We start from the raw sequence: 23,878 nt of genomic DNA, 5'->3' as shown, positions 1-23,878 counted from the left end.
TATTTGTAATATCTTTGCAAATTCCAACAAGAATGTTTAGCTTTTTTCATAGAATTAGATAAAAGGTTTGAACGCAAACGTCATGCGCACATATTTTGATTGTAGGCTATTGACATACTAGAAATGGAATTCCAGTGCATTCATATTCCCATAGAAATTCCACCATACAAATGATTCCACCTATTTAGCTACTCTTTCCTTCTTGTAGCTTTGGTGGCAAAAATAATAAGTAATTTTAAAACTTAATCTTTTGTTTCTAGGAATCAATTAGCTATTTTTTCAAAGAAACTGACGACATCTATTAATATAAAGTTGAACAAAATACAAATGACATAAAAGTTTCTCAATATTTCCACTGAATCTACAAAAGTGCTATTGGCGTAAAGAAAAATGATGACAGCAACGTGAAGTTGGCTGCTAGCAGTCCATATCTAGTATGTCAATGGCTGCGTTCAATCTCAGATAGATAGGGTATCCAGATACCTTTTTATAAGTGTTATACGTGTAAAATAACAGCTGATCAAAAAAAGTCGAGATGTCAAAAAAGGAATCCAAAGGTATCTCAGAATTTATGAAGTATGTAGGTATCTGACAGAACAGCTGATTCAACACATGGTTGAATTTCAAGAAACTTGAAAATTAATTTCAGCTTTTTGTATTTGTTGGTAAACAAAAAGATACAAAATATTAGTTGAAGTTGTATTTGGGGATGTTCTGTACATAAAAGACGACTATATGTAGATATTGTCACTTCATAAAAGTCCTCGTTAATGTTAGGATAGTTTTCTGTTAAACGTTAATCGTTTAAAACCGGAGATTTCGCAAATAAATTATTAATCGTATAGAATTCCAATTTGAATAAGAGGAAATTTAACATAGATTACAGATTAAGGTTATCTCTTATTCCATTAAATTGTTACGCACCTATCAATTCATCATCGTTCGACGAATCAGTTGAATGATCCATTAAATGTTTAATCTTACAACAATTTTGACTTCGAAACTAAAATGTTTCTCTGCTTTTTGTGAACAGCTGAAAGTTGTTTTTATTTTTTGACAGCTATCTCAATACAGCTATCCAACTCGTTCAACAAGGTATCTAAAAATGCACCTATTCAATATACCCTATTCAACACGAGATTGAACGCAGCCAATTTTGTAGACAAACTTAGATGGCTACCCAAGCCTTTTATTTTCATATAGAGAGAAAGGTCAAATATCCACATATATTAATAGAAATCAATTTTTCATTTATCTCATTTTTCCAATTTCACTGTATAATATTAGACTTTTAATTCAAAAGGTTGCCCCTTTCGTTAATTAAGCGTATTTTTAAATGACAGTAATTTGAATTACAATTAAATTAATTTTTTGTGTCAACGATATTTCAAACAGAAAACTCCAAACAAAACAAATTTTTATTTATTGCACTTATTACATAATTTAGTGAATATGCTGCAGAAAATAACAAGTGTCAACTTTGACATTAATACCTTAGACAAAAATGTCAATCAAAATCACTCTAAATCTCGTCATTTATTGCACATCAAAGAAGAAATTCATAATTCAGTTGAAATTTCAAACCAAAACTACAAACCATGAAACCTGTAACCCAATGAGAGCACGGAATTAATACGTAATTCCATCTCACTACTCAACACTCGCCCTTTCTTACTCATCCACGCGATGACATGCGTTGAACTAACATTTTCCAATTCCCTTTGCTCTGCATCATTCGTTCATTTATAAACCAAAATGGCAGTCTAGTATTTTTGTGACAAGGATTTTTATCTCTAAAAAAAAACAGAAAAACTTCACCAATCTACTTATTGTTTTTATTTATTTGTTAATAAGTAAACAAACCTATCGTGCATTATCATACAATCCCCTTTATCTAAACAAATAAACGTTTAATTCAATCCAAAAGTCCACAGCGACACCAAAATCCAAAAGCAAAAGAAAAAAAAAATGATAAAAAGTGGTGGTGCGAAAAAATAAGAAAAAAGAAAAACCAAATCCAATCGAATGACACATGACAGAAATACACAAAATTGCATTTTCTTTTCTTCTCTTAAACTTAACTTAACTTAAATAAATGTGTGAAGGAGAACCACAAAAAAGTGATCCAGCCAGAGAGAGGAGTATAGACAGGAAAAATGTTGAATAAATAAAAGAATCAAAAAAAGAAAAAGAAACGAAAAAAACACCAAATTGGAATACAAAAAAAAAAAGAAAAATATTTTAACTGCATTTTGTGAAAAAATCAAAAACAAAAAAAAAACAAAAAGAATTATATAAACAATTTTATTGTGTGTCTAATAATTGTGTGCTGTTGTTTGTTCCTCACATTATCCTGAAAATGTAAAATTTGCATTTTTCTTAATCATCATCTTTCTCATTGCACAAAATAAGGTACAGTACAAACAACAAGAAAAATCATTATGAACTAATTCTTTTCTTTATTACACTTCTTTTTTTTGTTGTATTTTATTTTACTCCACTTCCACTTCACCATCGTCGACATCGACATTCGACATCGCCATCGCCTTCGCCATCCTCCTCCACTTTTGTGGTGGTTCTCGTTTGCTTTTTTTACATCTTCGCCAGGCACACACCACGACCCGAGAGTCGAGTGCGAGTCGAGTCGAGACCCGACCACATCATAAATCGTGTTTCGTGGAATACACGAGAGCCAGAGCACGAGAAAACACTACACGGCACAGTGGGGCTGGATTTTCTTATGGGGGTTTTATGTGTGTTTTCTCGTTCTCGGTTTTCAATTCTCGGTTCTTATTCTCGTACTCGTGTTTTCGTGGTTTTGTTGTTCGATTTTTCGTTAATTTTTTAAGAATAGTGGGAAGAGTTCTTATTGTTATTATTATTGACCTGGAAATAATCCAATTGGATTTGAAGATTCACTTTAAAGATAAGAGCTAATTGTAGTTTAAAGGTAAGAGATGTTGAAAGGCTACAATTACAATAGATTTTGAAAAAGACTCACATTTTGTAGACTTTTTGCTTCTTTTCTTTAAAAAAAACGGAGTTTAAGGGATTGTAAATAACTACATAATGTTGTTTTGTTGTGTTTGGAAAGCAGGAGCCATTCTAATGCATTTTTAAGGAGGACCATTTAACATATTTTTGTTCTCATTCAAAACTCATCAAATTATCATTACGTTTTTGGAAATACGCAGGTTTGACATTTCAAATGGTTTATAGGGAAGAGAATGTGATATTATTTTGAATTTTTACCTTGAACTTATCGTGATTTGTTGTTTTTCTTTTAGATGTTGTTGATTTGACAAAGGTTAATGCCTACCAGCCTACCTACCTACCTTTTGTTTAACTTGGAATAATATCGATTGTAGGAAAATAAGAAAAGAACATTAAGTTAGTAGGTTTAAAAAGTAAATAGGTATTAAAAAAATTGTAAAAATATCAAAGCTCTAGCTCTTTTAAATTTAATGGCTAAACCACAACCAAGCGTTAGGTCAGTCGGGATTTTGGTAGCTTTCTTACCGAATTTACGATATTTTACGATTTCATGTGTCATAGAGCTTCTTCTTCGTTTCCGGCTGGTAGTAGCAGCACTTTAACTCCTTATAGGGCGGCAACCAGTTCCTTCCACCTCTCTCTATTCCTAGCACGATACTTCAGCTGGGACCAAGTTTTGAGACCGAGCTTCCTTCATGACAGATGATCTCCATGTTTCTCTTGGCCTTCCAGGCCGCCTTCTATTTTTTGGATTCCATTGATAGCACTGCTTTGCTATGTTTTCGTCCGGCTTCCTCAGCGCGACCTAAAAATTAGCAAAGTGTAATGTAGCTTCAATTTTTTTATCATTTTTTTTTTATAAATTTAGTAATAGAAGAGAAAACACTACTGCTGCACATAGACTCTGAAATAAAATAAAACTGATCCTGAAGTGTATCAGTTCCAATGCAGGAGATTTGATGGAAATATGCTTTCCATCAACGCATCCTATTACTTGCGGAAAGCCAAATTTTTTAGAGAAATGTCGTCTATTTCCTCGTGTTTAATTTAAAGTTAATCTCTTTTGTGCCAAGTTTGACTTTCAGCTTATTTAAAACTATTTTTATGCACTTGGATACCGACGATTGGGATAACTTAAGTGTCGCATCTTTTCTGACTCCAAATTGGTAGCCTCCTTCGACAAAGAAGCTCAAAGTTGTAGGTAGCATTAAGATGGGCGGTATCTCGATCGAAAGCTCATCTAAGACATATTTAGATGCCCATTTATTGGGGCGAAAGTTCCTCACAAGTCTACAAAACAAAATCAATTTAGTCACCACGATTTGTTTTTGCAATAGAAAATTTTTACATAAGTCTTATAGGTAGGTATAAATACTTTAAATCGTCAAACTCAAACGAATTTGATGCGTTAATAATCCTTCTTCTAAAAACATGCTCTCGTTCTTAGAATTAAGAAACAAAACCATTGACATTGTTTACTTTGTCCAAAATAAGAAAAACTACACCGATTGAAAGTTTATAAACTTTGATTGTTTTCATTTCAATTAAAAGTGTGACCATGTGTGATGAATATAGATAACATTTTTAACGGTATAAACACAATATGGAAATTTAAACCAAAATGGTTACGTTAGTTGAAGAAATTTTTGATTTCATGTCTTGAATGTTTTAATTTATCACTTTATTAACTTCACTAAATTTTTCAATTCAGAAACTGTTAATCTGCGACAAACTCTAAATAAAAAATAAGATTTTTCGAAAAATTAAAACTTAGTGTGATCACACCCAGTAGTATCCTTTGCATGATGGTTAGTGCGATGGGCTGTCATACGAGAGGTCTTGGGTTTGAACCCTTCCTAAGCCACCTAAAGTTTTTTCACGGGTATTGGCCATTGGCCATTGCGAGGAATTAAAGAAATTCTCCAAAAGCAATTCTTGTCAAGAAAAGTGCTTTCTCAAATTTTCCGTTCGGATTCGGCTTAAAACTGTAGGCCCCCGACAACAGTACTCGGACACAGGAATGGTTGAGAGTTGTCAGTCACTATGACCTAGTTCTCGAACGGACTGTTGCGCCACCCAATTTATTTATTTATAGTGTGGTCACACTAAATCATATCAAAATGTCAAATCATTTAGAACAGCTGATCTTCAAAATAAGGTTAATTTCGGTTCATTTTCTGCAATTAATATTTTTCATTCGAATCTCAAAATAAACAAAATTCATTCGAACGAATAGATCTAGTCACTTGAATCAAAATAAGCATGATAATTCATTTATTGCTTCTGGAAAAATTGGGATTCTGTAACTGAACGCTATAAGTTCGATTCCCAAACTATTCTGACTAGGAAATCCAATAGAAGGCAATAAGTTGAATTGTCTAGTGACACAACAAAATTAAAAACAAAAAAATATGTTGAAAATTGCTAAATAATTCAAAAGCAAATATGTTATCGTCGGGCATTACACAACGGTATAACAAGTTGCGAATACATAGGATCAGACTTCAGAATAAAACTGACCCATTTGAAATGCCCGAAAAGTGATTTCAAGAGGGAGTTGTATCGACTTAGTTGCGTTTTCGTTGTAGGAATGCGTCAACATATGACACAGGGCGTATCCGAGCAGCACTTAATTTTGTTAGAACTGGGTCCCACCAAACGATCTTCTCAGCAGCAATGTGTCGGATTTTAGTGTCCCCCGAAATACGTAATAATCAATACAGTTTCAGAATTAACTATTTCTTATTTCATGTCTCTGGCATTTTTTTTTCACCTGAATTTAATATGGAGAAGTTATTGCCTTTTGAGCTTACAGAACAGCATTTTCCATTGATTTTCATTCCATATTGTTCCATTCAAAAAAATTATTGACAGTTAAAGTAACAGAAATCCAATGATCCGATAAATAGACTTTTGTTCCAAATTGAAATACAGTACGTTCTCGATTATGGCAACTAATTAAAACAAGGGTGGTTGCAATGACAGAGGTTGTTGCAATAAGCGAGTAAATATTAGAAATAAATGTAAATATTAGAAAACAAACTCTTATTTAACGCAACATGAAACAAAACTAAAATAAATTAATTCATTACAAGATATAAAATAAAGATATACATAAATACATAATATATTTACATAATTATTTTTTTTGGAAAAAGTTGGACACTTCTCTCTGGAAAGAGCCATTTCTCGAATTTTTTTGAAGATTCAAAATGTATTCAATCAGCAGGAATCTCAATCTCGGACCAACTTTCATTTGATATTTCACCTGTTTCATTGCCTTTTTTGAGTTCCTCATTGTTGTAATTTTTTTCGCGTACCCAATCATACGTTTTTTTTTCATTCGAAATGAATTGATATGAGTTGATATGGATTCTATGACCGCTTATTTGATAATCCTCATTTTGAAAATCATTATGAGAGGCCATCAACACATTGCAATATTTTTTGATTGAACCTGCCTGCAATCCATTCCATGCGTTGGATAGAAGCAAAATTGCATTTTGAAGGTGCTTTAATTTGTAATTCAAGGTCTGATTCCTCGCATCCAACTAAGAACGCCAATAGACTTTTTTCGTAGTGCAATTTTGTTAAATTTATAACGTTCTGGCCCATTGGATGAAGAATAGCAGAACAATTTGCCGGAAAACACATAACAACGATTATGCCAACATCTCTTATTAACTCACCATCTTTTGGGTAACAAAAAGTGTTATACAAAAGTAAGAGCGCTTTTGTTGGCCGGTTTAATTTTATTACCGCGGTCACAAATGTCGAATGGAACCATTGTTCAAAGAATGCTAACATCATCCAAGCATTTTTATTTGCCTTGTAGTATTCAAAATGTTTAAATGATCTTGGGTTTACAGATCTATTTATGACGAAAAGCTTAACTTTATTTAAACTTGGTGCAAGCGAGAAACGTGATTCTTCCCCTGCTGGTCTTTCGGGCAGGAGCTCTCGATTCCTTAAAAGCTACATAAGTCGGTAGAATAACCCAGACTCATCGGCGTTACAAATTTGGTTGTGTGTCAAATCGAGCTCTGACTTTTTTATTAAATTTTATTAAGAATAGATCTACAAGATGGGGTTTGTTTGAAAGTTATCTCCATAAATTTTTAAACAGGCGTATTTCGTGTCTTTTCTTAAAATTTGTCATCTAAATGTTCGCGTTAAAAGATCCTGACCTTTTTTTAATTTGTTCATGCAATGAGCACGCCTTTGACTCACTGAAAAAAATTTATTAAAACTAATAAAAACATTTTGCATTGAAACATACATAAATGTACGTTCATACAACTTTATCGTACCCATCACTGAAAAGTAGCGGTAAAATAACTGCCAACACAAAATGTAACGCAACAGACAAAACAAAAATAGCAAAGAACCTGTGTAAATAAGGACAACGCTTATCGCGTATTTTTTTCTGAAGAGTTGCTATTACCGCGTCAATAATGATTAAAATTCAGCTTTTGCGAAAATCGAGGAGTTGAGTTAATCGAGAACGTACTGTATTTCTCGAAGAATTTTATCAAAGCGATAGTAACAGAACAAGGGTACTGATTCTTAAAATATATATGTCTATTTTAAAAAAAATTTGAATACAACAAAAATTGTATTTTCCAAGGTTAAAGTAAAAACAATACAATTCTTAACAACTTGCAGGTTCAGACAACATAAGGAACTATATTTTTTAAAAGTAAATTTTGACTACGGCAGCTAGTTTGTTTTTCAGAACTTTACTTCACTTACCTCTAACTTCAGTTCATCGTACAGAATCCACCTAAAAGATTATTGCCTACAAAACACTCCTTTGGCAAGTAACAAGTTTATCACGATTTTTAAGAAATATTACTTATTTTTTTTTTCAATTTCATAAGAAATCCTTTTACTCCAAACATTAAATGGAAGTATTGTGGAATAAATAAATCAAAAAGTAATAAAGTTCAACTTTCAGTTAAATGGGAAAACATAGCTGAACTTAAAAGTTAGCGACATTTTTCTTCAATACAATCCAGTCAACATTAACTTAAAGTTGTTTAATTGGAAGGCAAATTTTGGCAGCGGATTCTTGGAAAATTGCCTTACTTTCAATTCCCTTATGTCATCTCAAACCTGTCCAAAAAAATGTATGAAGATTTTGTAGAGTAAAATAATAATAATTGTTTCTTTTTCTAGATATAGTTTGATAGGTATCTAACTTATGTTATTAAAACTTTCATTAGTTATGGCTCTTCATTTAAAGCTTTGATAAACCTTGCTTCATTTTTCTGAGAAATACGTTTAGAAATTAATTTTTAATCCGATCTTCGATTTTAACTCCCTGATCAAATTTTTAAAACTAACTGATACGTCTTAGGAATAAAAATTACATTTGCTTTTTTCGTTTAAAAACCCTAACATAGTATAAAATGTTATTTAAGGTTAAGGTAGGTGAAATCTAACAACTTAGGTATGAATATTTTATTGAAGAAAAAAACTAGTTCATATATTAAGTCATTCTTCAAAAGCCTCATACACTTATGTAATTTTTAATAGATTGATTTTGGAGTTGGATATGAATTAAAACTACCAAAACATTTCAGTGTCGTCCCATGCCAGTTTTATCTTAATCTAAAATGTACATGTTTTAGGAATTTAATTGGTTAAGGATTTGAAGTATCTCAATCTAGACCGACTCCAACACTTGTTGTCATACTTTAAAAACTACGACTTAAGCTTAAATTAGATACAGTCACTTTCTTTTTTTGAAAACATATGATAATTCCTATGATCTACATAAAATAGAAAAATGAATAGGCACGTATCCACATCTTTTTGCTATTTAATGGAAAGATTCTGATCTGAATTTATTATTTCTGTTCTTACTTGTACCGAAGTTTTAAACAAATCTAGTTCTACCGAAAAGTAAATAAATGCGTAAGAAACCTCAATTTATGTCTTTTGAATGAAATAATAATAAATATACTTTTTACATTTTAGTCTTCGGACTTTAGCAATGCTACTACAGTTCTCGTGTAATTGATAGATTGTATTTCCGATATCGCAACTAAGTCGTAAGAAATAAGCCTGAGTTAGTTCCGCTTAAGTTAATGAGAGATTTACAAACTTTTCTATTCTTCAGCTATGAAAATAAAAATAAAAATTAATCAATAGGAAGAAAAAACGTTCACACAAACAATTACGCATAGAAACTATAATTTAGGTATGTACTTATGTATGTATGTGTTATTCCATTTGAATAGGTTTTTTCTTTTTTTATTTTACCTCTAAGAAAACACGAATTTTTGTGTTGAAATCAGTTGAATACAAAAAGCATTTACTTAGTCAGGTACTAAGGACATGGTACAATAGAAAAATGTGTGTTTATTATTATAAAAAGAAGTGTAGGCCGTAAAAACTGTTTTTTTTTTTTGTTTATTTAGAGCAACGATGAGTCCATGAAATGAAATATATTAGGGGTTGCAAAAAAAAGTTTAAAATAGAAATCTATTCTGAAATAAACTGCTCCCACTATTGATGGAAAACCATTTCTTATTTTTTAAATTGAAACTCAATCTTTTCATTTTCAGTAGCATAAGAATAAGTGCTAATACCATTATGACAGGTGTAACCAGGGTGCAATTTTTGGAAAACCATAAAATCATTAAATCATTGTTGAACACATTCGAACTTACCGCATGCCCTTTCGCAGCCAATATGTACCACTATTCGTAATTAAAACATTGAGCGCTCAAATTAACTCCTCAATTTGTATTGAGATATTTTTACTATAAAAAATAAACATATTCAACACCAATAGATTGTAAAAGAAAGTGAAAATTATCTAGATATTTCAAGTTGTTATCTCTTGACAAGTAAACATAACGCTATTACTAAAAACGAAGTAGTGCACAATAACTCCTAAAGTAAACGCGCTTTATGTAACAGCAAAACCAATGCAGTTACTCACAAAGATTTGGTGATTTAACATCTTTAAACTTATTTTTTTGAGACCACTTGAATGGTCCACAATCGATTTAAAGTATCAATGATGGAGTTCGTAAAGATATTCATATCACGAAATCCATCGTTATCGGAAAGTTTTACGAATCCCAAACACTTACTTACTTACTTAAGGTGGCGTTAGATGTCTCCAGTTTCGCGCTCCAAGTTGGGTGAGGACTTATTCTGCGTTTGATCTCAGCGCTGGTGTTGTTTTCTGCGTTTACAGCGGATCCTAGGTAGACGAAGTCCTTGACTACCTCAAAGTTACGTCTGTCGATGGTGACGTTTTGACTAAGACGTCGGTGTTGTATGTCGTTTCTTGACGACAGCATGTAGTTTGTTTTGCTCTCATTAAACGTTAAACCCATTTTTGCCGCCTCTGCCTCAATACTAACAAAAGCCCCATTGACATCACGCTGAGTTCTTCCGATTATGTCAATGTCATCAGCATATGCTAGTAATTAGACCTTCTCTAAAACCTTTTTTGACATCGAAAGGTTCTGTTAAGATGTTTCCAAACTTTATGGAGCAGCGTGAATTCTCCATTTTCATCCTGCACAAACGGACGAGTTTGGCAGGGATGCCAAAACTAGACATGACTCTATACAGCTCGTCCCTGTAGATGCTGTCATATGCGGCCTTGAAATCGATGAAAAGATGGTGGGTATCGATTTGATGTTCTTGGGTTTTTTCCAGATCCTGGAAAGGATTCGCAATGTGAATATTTTATCGATTGTGGACTTTCCTGGTAGTCTATAACCACACTGATTAGAACATATCAGGTTTTTAAAGATGGTCTTCAGACGTTCACATATTACGGCAGCGAAGATTTCCTTTTTTCAGAATCCCAAACAACTAATGACAAATACGTTCGTAGATTAAAATCAGATAACTTGTGCATAGGAACGGATTTCGTGATACGGTTTTTCGGAACTTGTAAAAGTAGTCGATTATGAGAGTTCGTGATAGGCCTGATTGCTAATGGAAATTTTAAAATACTGCTGCAATTTGGCAGACATCTTTTTCCGTTGTTAATGACATACATTCCTACAATAAAATAACAATTCATTGCCTTCTCTCAACCCTTTGTCTCCGAAAGTGTCAATTACACTATGCACAAATGGATTTGCTTTTCGTCATGAAACCTATAGTATCAATGTTGTTGTTCCACAACGAAACAATTAGAAAACAAACGGTGAGAAAATTATCGTTTTTTTTAAATATCAGATTGAAGCCTCTTATATATTTTCTAGAAGAAACGAAAATATGACGTATCTACTTTAAAGCAATACTGTCGTTGAACTGTTTTTTGTTCTTTTTGTACTTATGTTTAACCAAATATTTGATTCTTCCAAATAAAAACAAACAAATCGGACATCAGTATTTGGTGATAATTATTTTCGGAATTTGTTGGAGTTCTCGATTACAAATGACTTCGTTGTAGGGCTGATTTGATCCAAGAAACAAGCTTCGTGTTGTGAAGAGTAGTAAAAATAAAAACTACACAGATAGATTTTAAATAATATATATATTTAATAAAATAATGATAAAATGTAGATTTTTGATTATTATGTTGTTTTATCTTGGAAAAAATAATAGAAACAAAATTAGAATGGTACTCTTTTTTGTAGCGAGAAAAAAATCTTATCTCTTTGAGTATGTTGTAGTGGCACTTTTATTATTAATAACTGCTTCCACTATTCGCTCTATCAAATTCACCAATTCGGCACATGTCGCTAAATGTATGGAGTTCCAATCCCCTTTGAATTTTCAATCACAAATCGTATTGCTTTTACAATCTCCGATCATTAGCTTTAGGATTCCCCTTTCCCATAAGTGTTCAATTGGGTTTAGGCCGGGGGAGTGTAAAGGCCATTCCATAACGTTGTTTTTATTTTGTTGTAAGTATTGTTAGGCCAATTTTGAAAGGTGCTTCGGGTCATTATCCTGCATGAACTTTCATTTGACTGGAACCTCCTCTTCAGTTAATGTTCCCATAACTGAATTTAAGATGTGGACATAATATTCGACCTACACCAGATGCTGAAAAATACCCTCAAATTATTATATTCCAACCACCGTGTTTCACTGTTTTGTGTGTATTTTGAGTTAAACTTTTTGCCTTTTGGCCTTCTCACATACATTTTTCTATCGGAAGTAAACAAATTAATCTTCGTTTCATCCGACCACACAACGTTATTCTAATAAGAACGGTGTAAGTGTTTGTTTGCAAAGGGAAGTCTTTGTATAATGGTTTTCTTGGTTAAAAAATAACACTTTACGTGGACTTCTACCATGAAGACTTGCTTCTATAAGTTGTGTTCTTATTGCTCTAGCTATCACTTGTACGTTTTTGAGTTGTCTTAAAAAAATACATGGTTTCTTTTAACATATTCTTACCAATAGTTTATCAAGTTTATATTTTTGTATCTTGTTTCTTCTTTTGGGGTGAATGTAAAGTTTCAACTACTTTTTTCTTCGAACAGTTCAAGGTTTTTGCAATTTCAACCATCACTTTTACAGCTTGTCCTTGATTTTTTCAACATTTCGCGTTCAAAATGCGAGAATGTAATTCACGACCCATACTTAGACGACTTTTAAAAAAAATAGTTAGTATTGAAAATAAAATATCTGACAAACTAATAAACAAACTCAAAAACCCTATTTGCATAAACTAAAAACTGACCCTTATGTTAGAATAACAGGTAAAATAGCTTGTTTCTATTATTTTTCCAGGCGAAATCATCATTGGCCTCAAACTTTTTACCTTTAAGTGAAAACAAAAAGTTCCACAAAACAATTTTGAAATTTGAGAACATTATTAGGTACGATTAAAATATAGAAAACTAACGACAAAAGACTTAATTGCTAGAAAAATATTGTGTATCGAAAATAATGAAGACAACTGTTTCCATTATTTTTTCCATTACTGTACAACAAAAAAAAATAGTATTTGGAATTTAAAAATAAAGAAATTATGAATTTCGTTATAAGTGTGGCTCTCGAACTTAATCTAAGATCGTATTTGTATTTTAAACTATAATTTCAAAATTAGATTGGTGCTTTATTTTGTGGATAAATTTGCTTTCATACTTCGGAACCGAATTAATTTAGGGAAATCTTTTTTTAATTTTTTACTAAACCAACTTATTATAAGCCCATTGCAAGTAAAAGAACGATATCAATGTTAACAACATAATTTATGGCTTTATATTTTGCATATCATATCAATTCATACTGCTGAGAACATTAAAAACATGTATTTTGTTTAAAATAAAGAAATAACCATAAAAACGCACTGACAAAAAGTAAAAAACTTATTTTCTCATTTCATCTAATCAAATCATATAAACTCTCTTAATCGATTTTAAAACAATTTCAAAAAAAAAACATAAAATATCAAAACAAGTAATATTATATTTTTAGTAGATATACAAATTAGTTTTTTTCCTCTTAACTTTAAATAAATAAATACGAATCTGCGTTTATTTCTTTCCATTAACTAGATTTATTTTCTCTGGTTTTATTCTTATTATTAAAATTATTGAATTATTTTTTTAATTAATCCTTTAAATGCTTGAGTAATATTATATTATATAATACTGTAGTTTTTCTTATTATTAATTGAAAGTTATATTTAGGAATTTTGAATTGCAAACTTAATTCATTATGGTTATGGACTTTAAGCATTAGAATAATCTACAAATCTTTTTTCAAACATTATATTTATGCTTCAAACTTATTAATTACTACTAAACTATTCCAAACTGTTATGTTCTGGCATTTTTTCTATGGAGCAGAAAATTATAAAAATGTTTATATCTACCACGATTGTGTTTTCTAAACCTCCTTGTAAAAGATTGTCATGATAATACTGTTTCGCCTTTAACCTGGCTGTAATGTAAATCAAAAAACCATTGGGGTGTTAATCACGAGTACTTTAATTGGTGTACCATAAGCTATTGCTCCTTAAAGTTTGTTTAACATATTTCTATCCATATTTTATTTTGACACCACTTTGACGTTAGGCGAAAAGGACTTAAGTCAGAAAATGGTCACACATACTTAATGGATTTATGAAGTTAATATCAAGATAAAAATGCATTTTTCTGTAGAATTGTCCAAAGACTAAATTAATACGTAATTGAGGAGTTGTTCTAGACTCAAGATGACAAGATGAAAAAAAGGTCGTTACAACAAATCAAAAAACCGAAAAACACAAATTTTTGACTTAAGCATCTTGCACATGAGCTGCGAACTGTCGATGTTCGCATATTTTGACAGCGACGAATTGTCAATTTAAAATTACCCTTTTCTCCATATTTTTCTCAGCCCTGATCTTTAACACAACAAAACAAGAGTGGTATAATTTTGAGCTTAAGTTGAGCGCGAACAATTTATTCGTTGCAGTGTGGATGGTATGTGGAACGCAAATAGAGCTTGACAGTTCGTAGCAACCACACTGCAGTTTGTTACTACAAAATTGTCTTGTTATAGAGAAAAGAATGCAAATTTTATTATCCTAACATTAAAGTCAATTGATTTCTTATAATTTAAATGTATTTTTGTTTGGAATTGACTTTTTGAAATGTGTAAGATCACGTTGCGTCCATTCGTAGTTCGCTCTCATGTGCAAGGCCCTTAACACCTTATTACCTAATGACAAAGCAAGAGCTTAATAGAAATCAGCGAAGAAAAATGCATTCTGCAACTTTGTAGTAGCCAAAAAATATGGTAGATAAATGAGTATGTAAATCTCTTTAATATCCCCTTAATTAATTAATTTAACAGCCTACTCCAATCTTTATAATTTGCTTTCCCAAAATTCAAACTTATTTCGATTTTACTGGAACAAAATTATTATTATGTATTTGCTTTTTTCAAAAACTTCTTTTATCAATACTGCCCTGCATGTCTTCCACAATTATGACAGAAATAAAATATCTATCTTTTTAGATATTTTCCATAACTTTTGAGGTTTGACATTGTATTTTGTATAACCCTTGTTTTGAGTTAAGTTGATCGCTTGCATCCGATTAGAAACAAAATAAAACAATAATTTATTGTTCTACCTTCTATACATACTCGTAGTACACACCGGTTTTCTCTCATCTTTGCGTTTTGATAGTCATTTTTAGTTATTTGTGCTATTTCAGATTGCCGTTAAAAGTGTTTTATAACGGTTCTTCATTTTCAGAATGTGGATCATAAACTGACCGTAACAAAAATAAAATGTGCTTCGTTTGACTAAAACAAACAATTGTGATAAGACTTGAGAAGCAGATTTCTAAAATCACCAACGAAAAAAAAAAACAAAAAACATAACTTAGCTATATACTATAAAATATAAATAAAACAACACGAGATTTTTTGTTTCATAAACAAAAAAATTATATTATTAAATCTTTATAAATAAAAAAAAACAAACAGAAACAAAAATGGGCAAACAAAATAGCAAATTAAAGCCAGAGGTGCTGGAAGACTTAAAACAAAATACAGAATTCACTGATGCAGAAATCCAAGAATGGTATAAGGGATTTTTGAAAGATTGTCCGAGCGGACATTTATCAGTTGAGGAATTCAAAAAAATATACGGAAATTTCTTCCCCTACGGTGATGCGAGCAAATTTGCCGAACATGTCTTTCGAACATTTGATGCTAATGGCGATGGTACTATTGACTTCCGTGAATTTTTATGTGCACTAAGTGTAACATCGAGAGGAAAATTGGAGCAAAAATTAAAATGGGCATTTTCAATGTATGATCTCGATGGCAATGGCTACATATCTCGTCAAGAAATGCTGGAAATTGTAACGGCAATTTATAAAATGGTTGGATCAGTTATGAAAATGCCCGAAGACGAAAGTACCCCGGAGAAACGAACTGACAAAATATTTCGTCAAATGGATCGAAACAAAGATGGAAAACTCAGTCTTGAGGAATTCATTGAAGGTGCAAAAAGTGATCCATCTATCGTACGGCTATTACAGTGCGATCCGCAAGCACAGTGAAATTGTATAGTTTCTTATTTCTCTTTCTTTAATTTTCTTCTTCTTCTTCTTTTTCTTAGAACTTTCATTTCTCGAATTAAATATTTATTGGCTTATATCTAAGGCATAATTCTTATTTAAAACAAAAAACAAAAATAACAAAAAAAAAAACAAAAAAAAAGTTATTACCATAAACAAATTGTATGTTGCATGCACAATATGTAAATGATATGTCTTCGTACACTTTGGTTTTGAAATTAAATAATAATACAACAACAAAACAAAAAAAAAAAAACAATTTTGCAAAACAAAAACAAAAAAATATAATAAAACGAAATAACAAAAATAAAATCAATTTATCTGAACAATTATAAACCAATTTCATTCAACTTATTATAGTTAAAAAAAAATGTATTGTCGCTATTGTAAAGTTTTAAAAGACTTAACTTAAGTTTAAAACATCTAAATAAATTTTGATGCATTGAACCTAAATAATTAAAACAAAAACAAACAAACTTTGTGTATCAATGATTTTCGTTTGTCTTTCGACATAAAAAAAGCTTTTCTGAAGAAGATCGACACGCAAATGATGTGCATACAAGTAAGTGCGTCTCACCAAATTTGCCTTGAATATAATAAGCGTTCAAAAATAAAATTATGTAATTTAATATAAATCAGGAAAACAGGAGAAATTCAAAATTGATAGTTCAAACATTTGCAACTCGGCCTAATGGTGGATTAGGTAAAAAAAGTTATAAAATGCGGACCTATTACCAGAATACAAATATTGGCATTATAATAAAAATAAATTCACATAAAATCCCATTTCACTTTAAAAAAAAGCTTCATATTCTGACAAATTTGGTTAAAATGGTTATGGAATTTCCGTGGATTTCCCTTTTAAACTTAACGTGCTACAAAGTAAAAACAAAAAGAAATGTAACCACCTTGACGTTGAATAAGAGGCCTCCACCCTAAGCTATTTTGACTGGTTTATAGGTATAGGTATATAATTAGTTCTTAAATCGATCTCTTACGAAAGGTTAAGTCAAATATAATTCAGAGAAAAGAAAATATGGATTTTCTATTTTGACACACAACAGGGATGTGTCGGAATTGTAGTTTGTATGTAATTTTAATAAATAAATTTGAAATCATATCGATATAAGCCTAATTTGCCCTTCTCGTGTGTTCACAGCCTCTTTCTGATTATTATTCTTGTTTTTTATTTTATAAGAACAACTATAGACTTAATTTTTTTTTAAATTTCTGCTTTCAGTTATATAATATTCGAAAAAGTTAACAGCCTTTATTGGCAAAAGTTTTTTTATCGATCAATTCTTTGGATTTAAATTAATATTTGAGTTTTTCCAGGGGCCTGCGAGTTTGCCATTTTTCAATTACCGCGTTTACAACCAGAATTGAATCCGAATTGATTTAGAATTTAGCGCCGTATAGACCTGGGTCGAATCGAAATAGGGTTACTCGATCCAATCCCACTGAAAGAGGTGAATCGAATCGAAAATTTGTTTGTAAATCTGAATCGGGGAATCGAGTTATTGGCGTGTGAGGTTCTGCTTGTGTGCGTGTGATAAGTTTTTTCCCTCATGTTTGTTCTAATCAAAAATATTCCACTTAAATTTTATTTAAAGTTCTATCTAGGCTGAATTTAATTTGGCGCTCGTCTTTTTCTAGAGAGCATTGTTATACAATTTAAAATTTATTTGAAAGTTATTCACGTAGCAGTACGCACACAAATAAAACCCAAGTGTCATTTCGATTCCATTTGAATTCGATTCCTCGATTCCATTTGTATTCGATTCCTCGATTCCATTTGAATTCGATTCCTCGATTCAGTGCCACCATACACCTGGATCGAAATCTCAATTCGATTCGATTCCTCGATCTCGTCTTGTAACCAGGGTAAATTATTGCTTTCGCTTTCGCCTTCTTCGTTTAGAAATTCGACCAATTAACGAATTCGAAGGCGTATTTGAAATGTCATAATGTTTGGCGGCGAGTTGAAATGCGACATTTTTTTTTTTTGGCGAATTCTCAGGCGAAAGAGTGCTTATTATTATTCACTGTCCGATTTCGTGATTCTTTTTTTGACTGCATTTATATAAAAATAAGAGTTAGATATATTTTAATTTTCTTATAATTTATCCACAATTAACAATAAAATATAAAATTTTGAATAAATCACCGTATATTTTCACAAATTCAATCAAAACGAAATTTGTGGAAAGCTGTCAAATTACTGGAATATATTAAGAAAAAGTCAAAACAAAAGTGTCAAATCACTGGAATATAGGAAGAACTATTTTATTTTCGCCGCGAATTCGTTAATAAGAAAATACGACGCGAGTCGAACTAAAAACAAACCTCATAATCAGGCCCCCAGGATTTTTTTGTCACACTTTCTTAAAATTTCCTGAATTTGGACCGATTCTAATTTGTTTTTTGACCTAAAGTAAGAAATTACAACTCTTCAAACTTGGTCTTAAATGTTAATTGCAAGAGATTCGTTATCTGAATAAAAAATTGTAAGTAAAGTTTTTTCAAGGACTATAAATTATTTGTTCATTAAATATAAAAAAACATTAATAGTCGGTTCAAATTTGGCAAAGTAAGTGGCTATTAAAAATTACTTCTTCCAAAAAAGACATGCAAACCGTTCAAGATTTTGACTTATGTAGTTTAAACTCTGGAATCATTTTTTTTTTTTTGTGGATATGATTTTGGCTAACACTATTTATAATAGGGCTTTAATTTTATGATATATGGGAATTTCGAAAAATTAGCCATAGAACTAAAAAGAACAAATTTGACTGGATTTCTTGACTGAGAACTCTTTTGTAATTACGGCCAAATGTATTTCAAAAAAAAGATCTTACTCATCTCCGGTTCAGGAGAGAATTCTAATAACTATCTTTTTCCCGGCCTTAATCATAAAAATAAATAAGAAATAGAACAGTTAGAAATCTTTTTACAGCAAGAATACGTTTTCATAATTCTTTTAAATACGTTTTATTTTTGGACCAACTAGAATCAGGTAACTTTCATGACTTGCGCCTTTTCTACTGCGATTAATTAGTTTTATCTTTACAAGGCTCTAAGTTCTAAATAATTTCAAGTACCAAATGCGTTTTGAAATTTTTAACATCATTTCTAAATGTCAAAATATATCTGCTGGGGCCCAACTTTGTAGTTTGATTCTATAAAAAAAGGTTTTTGAATCAGCACAATCGGATCTACGTATATTTCTCTTTTAAATCGGAGCTATCTATTTCGAAAAAAAAAAATGTCAAAACTAATTAAAATAGCAAATAATCATTCGACATCAATTTTAGTTGCGATCATATCATAAGAAAGTATTTCGTTTCAATAAATATATGGATAACTAACTCCGTTTTCAAAAGACTGTTTATGGAAAATACTGAAACCCCATACATGGGAATTATGGGATGCACTTAAATATAGACCATTAATTGTTCTAGTGACCATTGTGTAGTCAAAAATCACATCACGAAAAATCATTTTCGAAATGTGTTGATATTACACATGTTTCAATTTTTGCTTAACATGTTATCTTACAAATAGATGAAGGCTTCTGTTGAGAGCCTGTATTTTTTTTACAAACTTAAAACATAAATACTTTACTTTTAAATGTCTTAATAGTAACTTACATAGTTTGCCAATTCTCCTGCGTTAGTTTTCATTTTCAGAGGACTAAATCCAAATTACCACAAAATCCATTGAAAATTTGTGCATTATTCTAAAAACTAATTTCAAAAACTTCAAATTGAATAACCAAGAAAATTGTTTTGTTATCCCAATTAAGCTGAATACCTAGAAGCGAGACTAGTTCAAAAATAGAACGTTTTTTTAGAGAAGGAATTGGAATTACTCACATTCGATTCTTATTTGATATGTAGTACCAGATAAAAGTAGAATCGGATATAAAAAAGGTTTCTAGTAGAATTGAAAGTAGGATCAAACTACATACATAGTTGGCCCCTGATTTAAAATACGCCTTGGACATGAAAACAAAAAAATTAACACTTGATTATTAGTTAAACCCTTCTGGCCAGACCAATCTTTTTCCGGCTTAACTTATAAATAATTTGTCAAAACATAACACTCCTCATTTCTAATTCACCATTTTTCTAAGCACTTTATATTTGTTTTAAAAACCTAATTATTACATTTTAACAATATTTTCGAAATTAACATCTTTTCATGTATACAAATTTCTTATTGAACTTTGGCTTAAACGAAGAAAGTTCCTTTTTCTTATTTTTTGCTTAGAAGATGTATTCCAGGTTTAGTGTGTAGAAGAGTTTGGCAGCCCCAACACCGCAAAACCTGTAAGTTTAAATTAAAAAAATGTAGTATTATAAATTATAAAATTATTTATAAAAATATATACATACAACACAAACACAAAAATGTGGATTAGGCCTATTGGGGAGACCACATTAAAAAAAACGCACCTTGTACTCTACCTCGAAGGTGGTGCGGAAAGGAGTGCACTATTCGTGACATAACAACAAAACGGTTACAACTTTGTCAACCGCAACTATCCCGAAAATTGGTAACTTTAATAAATACAAAACATTCTTCTATTTTATTTGTAGAAAATGTGTCCCTATCCTACAAATTTCATATTAGTTATTTTGTGTTTACTTAAAAGTCACCATTTAGAGGGATATATTCACGAAAAACCATTTCTTACCAAAAAAAAAAAAACAAATTGTCAGCGCAGCACCCGGTTCAGTTCCAAATTTGTATGACGACTTCCTTAGTTTTTCTTAAAAAAACTGTTTTGTTCAAGGTGCATTTTATATTTTTAGGGAGTCTCGTCCCTTCCCAAAGAGTTTATTTTTGTCCATTTTTCGTAAGGACTATTAAAATCCTTAAACTTTTCCATATTGTTCCATCCCAAGGAACCATATAGAGAGAGACTTTAAAAAAGAAAGATTATTATTCCACCACTGCCTCTGCCTGGCTCCACTGATTCCAGTGTACATTATTTGTTTCTCGTCGTCGTTTTCATCGTCATTCTTATTGTTTTTTAATTTTATCTCCTTCTCTATCCCACTGACACCTTGTTGTTGTATACGTCGATATGGTTATTTATTTTTGTTTCGGAGCAGAGTATGAAAAGTGCATTTTAGCTAAAAATATAGTTAGTATAAAGTATAGAGTATGTGCTGAAGCTGATGTGCTCCTTGCTGGTGATTTTGCTTTTGCTGCTGCTGCCATTGCTGTTCGCCTTCGCTGGCCGATGATGATGACGATGATGATAATGATGATGATGAAGAAGAAGAAATCTATGTTACAATGTTAAGGCATAAATCAATAGGTCGCTGTTGGTTTTGGTTTTGGATTTGGTGCTGTGCTGCTATTGCCAATTTCCAGATTGCCACTGCTACTTGCTTTGCCACTACTACTACTACTACTGCTGCTGCTGTTGTTGTTTCGTCGCTGTCGTTGTCGTCGTGGTTGACGTTGTCTTCTGCTCCTCCTCATAATAAAAGTGCCGAAAAGAACACAAATTTGCTCTAAAAAATATTGGAAAATAAACAAATTTTGAAGTGAAAACATACAATTTAATGTCCACTCAGCAAATTGCTGAAGTTATCGTATCCAAATCGGTTGGTGGTGAACCGTAGTGCTATGATTAATAACCCGCTGGTGCTTTTTCTTCTTCCGCAAAAAGAGAACATAATCGCCATCACCATGGTATGAATTCTGTTTTCTTTTTTCACTGTTTTTTAACCTAAGTATATAGTTTTTTGCGTGAGTTCTTCGTCGTTGTTGTTTTTGTTTTTGTGAGTTCATTTTTTCTGAGAAGGAAATTTTCGAAAACTTGTTTCGTAGGAGCACGGACTTGGGCGTGGTGTAGTTTGCACTTGGAACGAAAACAAATTTTTGGAAATTATTAATTTAATTCATTCGAAAAATATCCAAACCACCCCACCCCAACCCTCTCCTTCTCATCATCCTTCTCCAGGAACTAACTCGTTCCAATCGGAAGAACAGGTGTTCCTGTGCTGCACCAGCAATAGCAGCAGCACCAGCACCAGAAAACAAAAATGTAGGCCTTCGCCTTTCTTTTTTGTTGCATTTTCTGTTCTGTTGTGTGACATTTTTTTCCAAAGGACCTCCCCGGTGTATTCTCGACACTCTCGGGCTGTCCCGGTATTGGCACCAGCATCAGCTCCGGCTTCGGCTTCGGCTCCATGGCATTAATCGTAACTTTTTGCAGCCGGTAGATGGTGGAATTCTGTATTCGGTGTGTGTACTATTAAAAAAAAGAAACAAAAACTCTGTTTCTATTTTTATTCGGTGCGGACAGCAGAATCGTATTACTACTACAAATCCGAGTACCCTATAACTTTAGTCGTTGGATTTTAATGAATGAAATTAAAATTTGTTGTTTTTGTTTTATTTTTTGTTTTATTGTGATTTCTTTTTTGCAGGCACAACGTTTCAACATAAAACACAATAACAACAATGCATCGATCCTTAAAACCACACCCACAAGCTAAGAAGGTTGCACCGCCAGCTATACCATCGGATCTTTATCAAACCACGTCGCTATTTACAAAGCCCGAGGATAGTGGTATGGTGTCATCGCCATCCATAGAAGAGGGTGGCTTTAATTTACCCAGAGAAAGCTCTGCAGCTATAAGGATTAAAGGTAGGTTCTATTGTTGTTTTTATTTTTTTTTTCTTCTTTTTCTTTCCAATATTTTGTTATTGTGTTATTTTCTTGTCATCTCTGGTTGCGCGATTGAAAGTTGATTGTCTTATCAAGTGGTATAGTGATACCTATAGAAATGTATATGCACCTACATATATGTAAAATTGATTAGAAATTGATTGCATTATTAAAATAAACGGCAAACGAATGGATATGCGCCGCGCCGGTGATGGTTGTCAGGGAATTTTATCAGTGATTGCATCGTTCTGAAAAGGACTTGATGCAAAACCGCTCTTTTGATGGCATTTGGAATGTAGGAATTTTTTACTGCAGTGATGTTATTTTAAGATGATTTTAAGTTTTAGTGTGAAATGTAAATGAAAATAAAAATTGTCGTATCTACATGTGAATTGACTTGTTTTCTAATAACAGGAATTGATTTTATGACATTTTTCTCTGAAATTTATAAAAGCAATAACTTGGTGAATCAATCTTGAGATTTAAAATCAATACCATACAAAAATACGAACAAAATGAGGCTTATATTAGCCATAATTCTGCAGAACCTTTTCATTTTTAATATTAATGAATTCTTTCAAACTAAAAAAAAGGATTATTTATAACACCTGAAAGAGAACTTTAAAAAAGTAAAACAGCTCATTTTCTAAAACATTGTTTTTGTTTATACCTATTCCAAGAATCCGATATGAAGTGAACCCCTGATAATGCACAATTGATCCAAGTCGAATTACTTCAACCGAGCCTTTAAAATCAAATTGATTCAGTAGAGCTAACATCAAATGAATGCATGGATATGGAACCAAATTGTTTATTCGTGTTCACCTTTAAAGGTTTTAAGGCAGTCTAACAGCCCATTGACACCGGTTTTACTTTTAACATTCACATTTTGGGAAAAAAAAACCAAAAACTTTTTAAGAAAAGTGTCATCTCGTTTTTTAAAGATTAAAAAAATAGCAACACAATAAAAGAACTGATTTTCTACTAAAATACAGCTGCCTCCTGTAGAGTCAAATAGATTTAAAGCCTCTAAATATTTGAACACAAATAGATTTCAAATTCAATCCATCTCAAAATATGTGAAATTTCCAAATTATTTTTAAAGTTATGCCGAACAAATCTCACCGCATCCAAATCACATCTAAGCAAATGAAAATTTGTTACATTTTTAGTTAAA

General features: G+C 31.6%; 2 protein-coding genes across 2 annotated transcripts in view; both read left to right on the top strand.

Moving 5' to 3' along the window:
* The first annotated feature begins 1,724 nt into the window (after window positions 1-1,724).
* LOC129939993 (neurocalcin homolog) lies at window positions 1,725-16,487 on the top strand. Its single transcript, XM_056048209.1, has 2 exons — window positions 1,725-2,412; window positions 15,179-16,487. Exon 2 carries the CDS (start codon window positions 15,420-15,422, stop codon window positions 15,990-15,992), a length of 573 nt encoding a protein of 190 aa, XP_055904184.1. The 5' UTR covers window positions 1,725-2,412; window positions 15,179-15,419; the 3' UTR covers window positions 15,993-16,487.
* Window positions 16,488-20,611: 4,124 nt separating this feature from the next.
* Window positions 20,612-23,878, top strand: part of LOC129939991 (uncharacterized) — a 33,017-nt gene continuing 29,750 nt past the window's right edge. The window contains exons 1-2 of the mRNA XM_056048206.1: window positions 20,612-21,719; window positions 22,460-22,680. Coding sequence (XP_055904181.1) covers window positions 22,494-22,680 — 187 coding nt within the window. The 5' untranslated portion in view covers window positions 20,612-21,719; window positions 22,460-22,493. The remainder of the gene's footprint in view (window positions 21,720-22,459; window positions 22,681-23,878) is intronic.

This window comes from Eupeodes corollae, chromosome 1 (genome assembly GCF_945859685.1).
Source record: "Eupeodes corollae chromosome 1, idEupCoro1.1, whole genome shotgun sequence".
NCBI lineage: Eukaryota > Metazoa > Arthropoda > Insecta > Diptera > Syrphidae > Eupeodes > Eupeodes corollae.
Note: the sequence above shows the minus strand (reverse complement) of the source record. Positions and strands in the feature narration are given on the sequence as shown.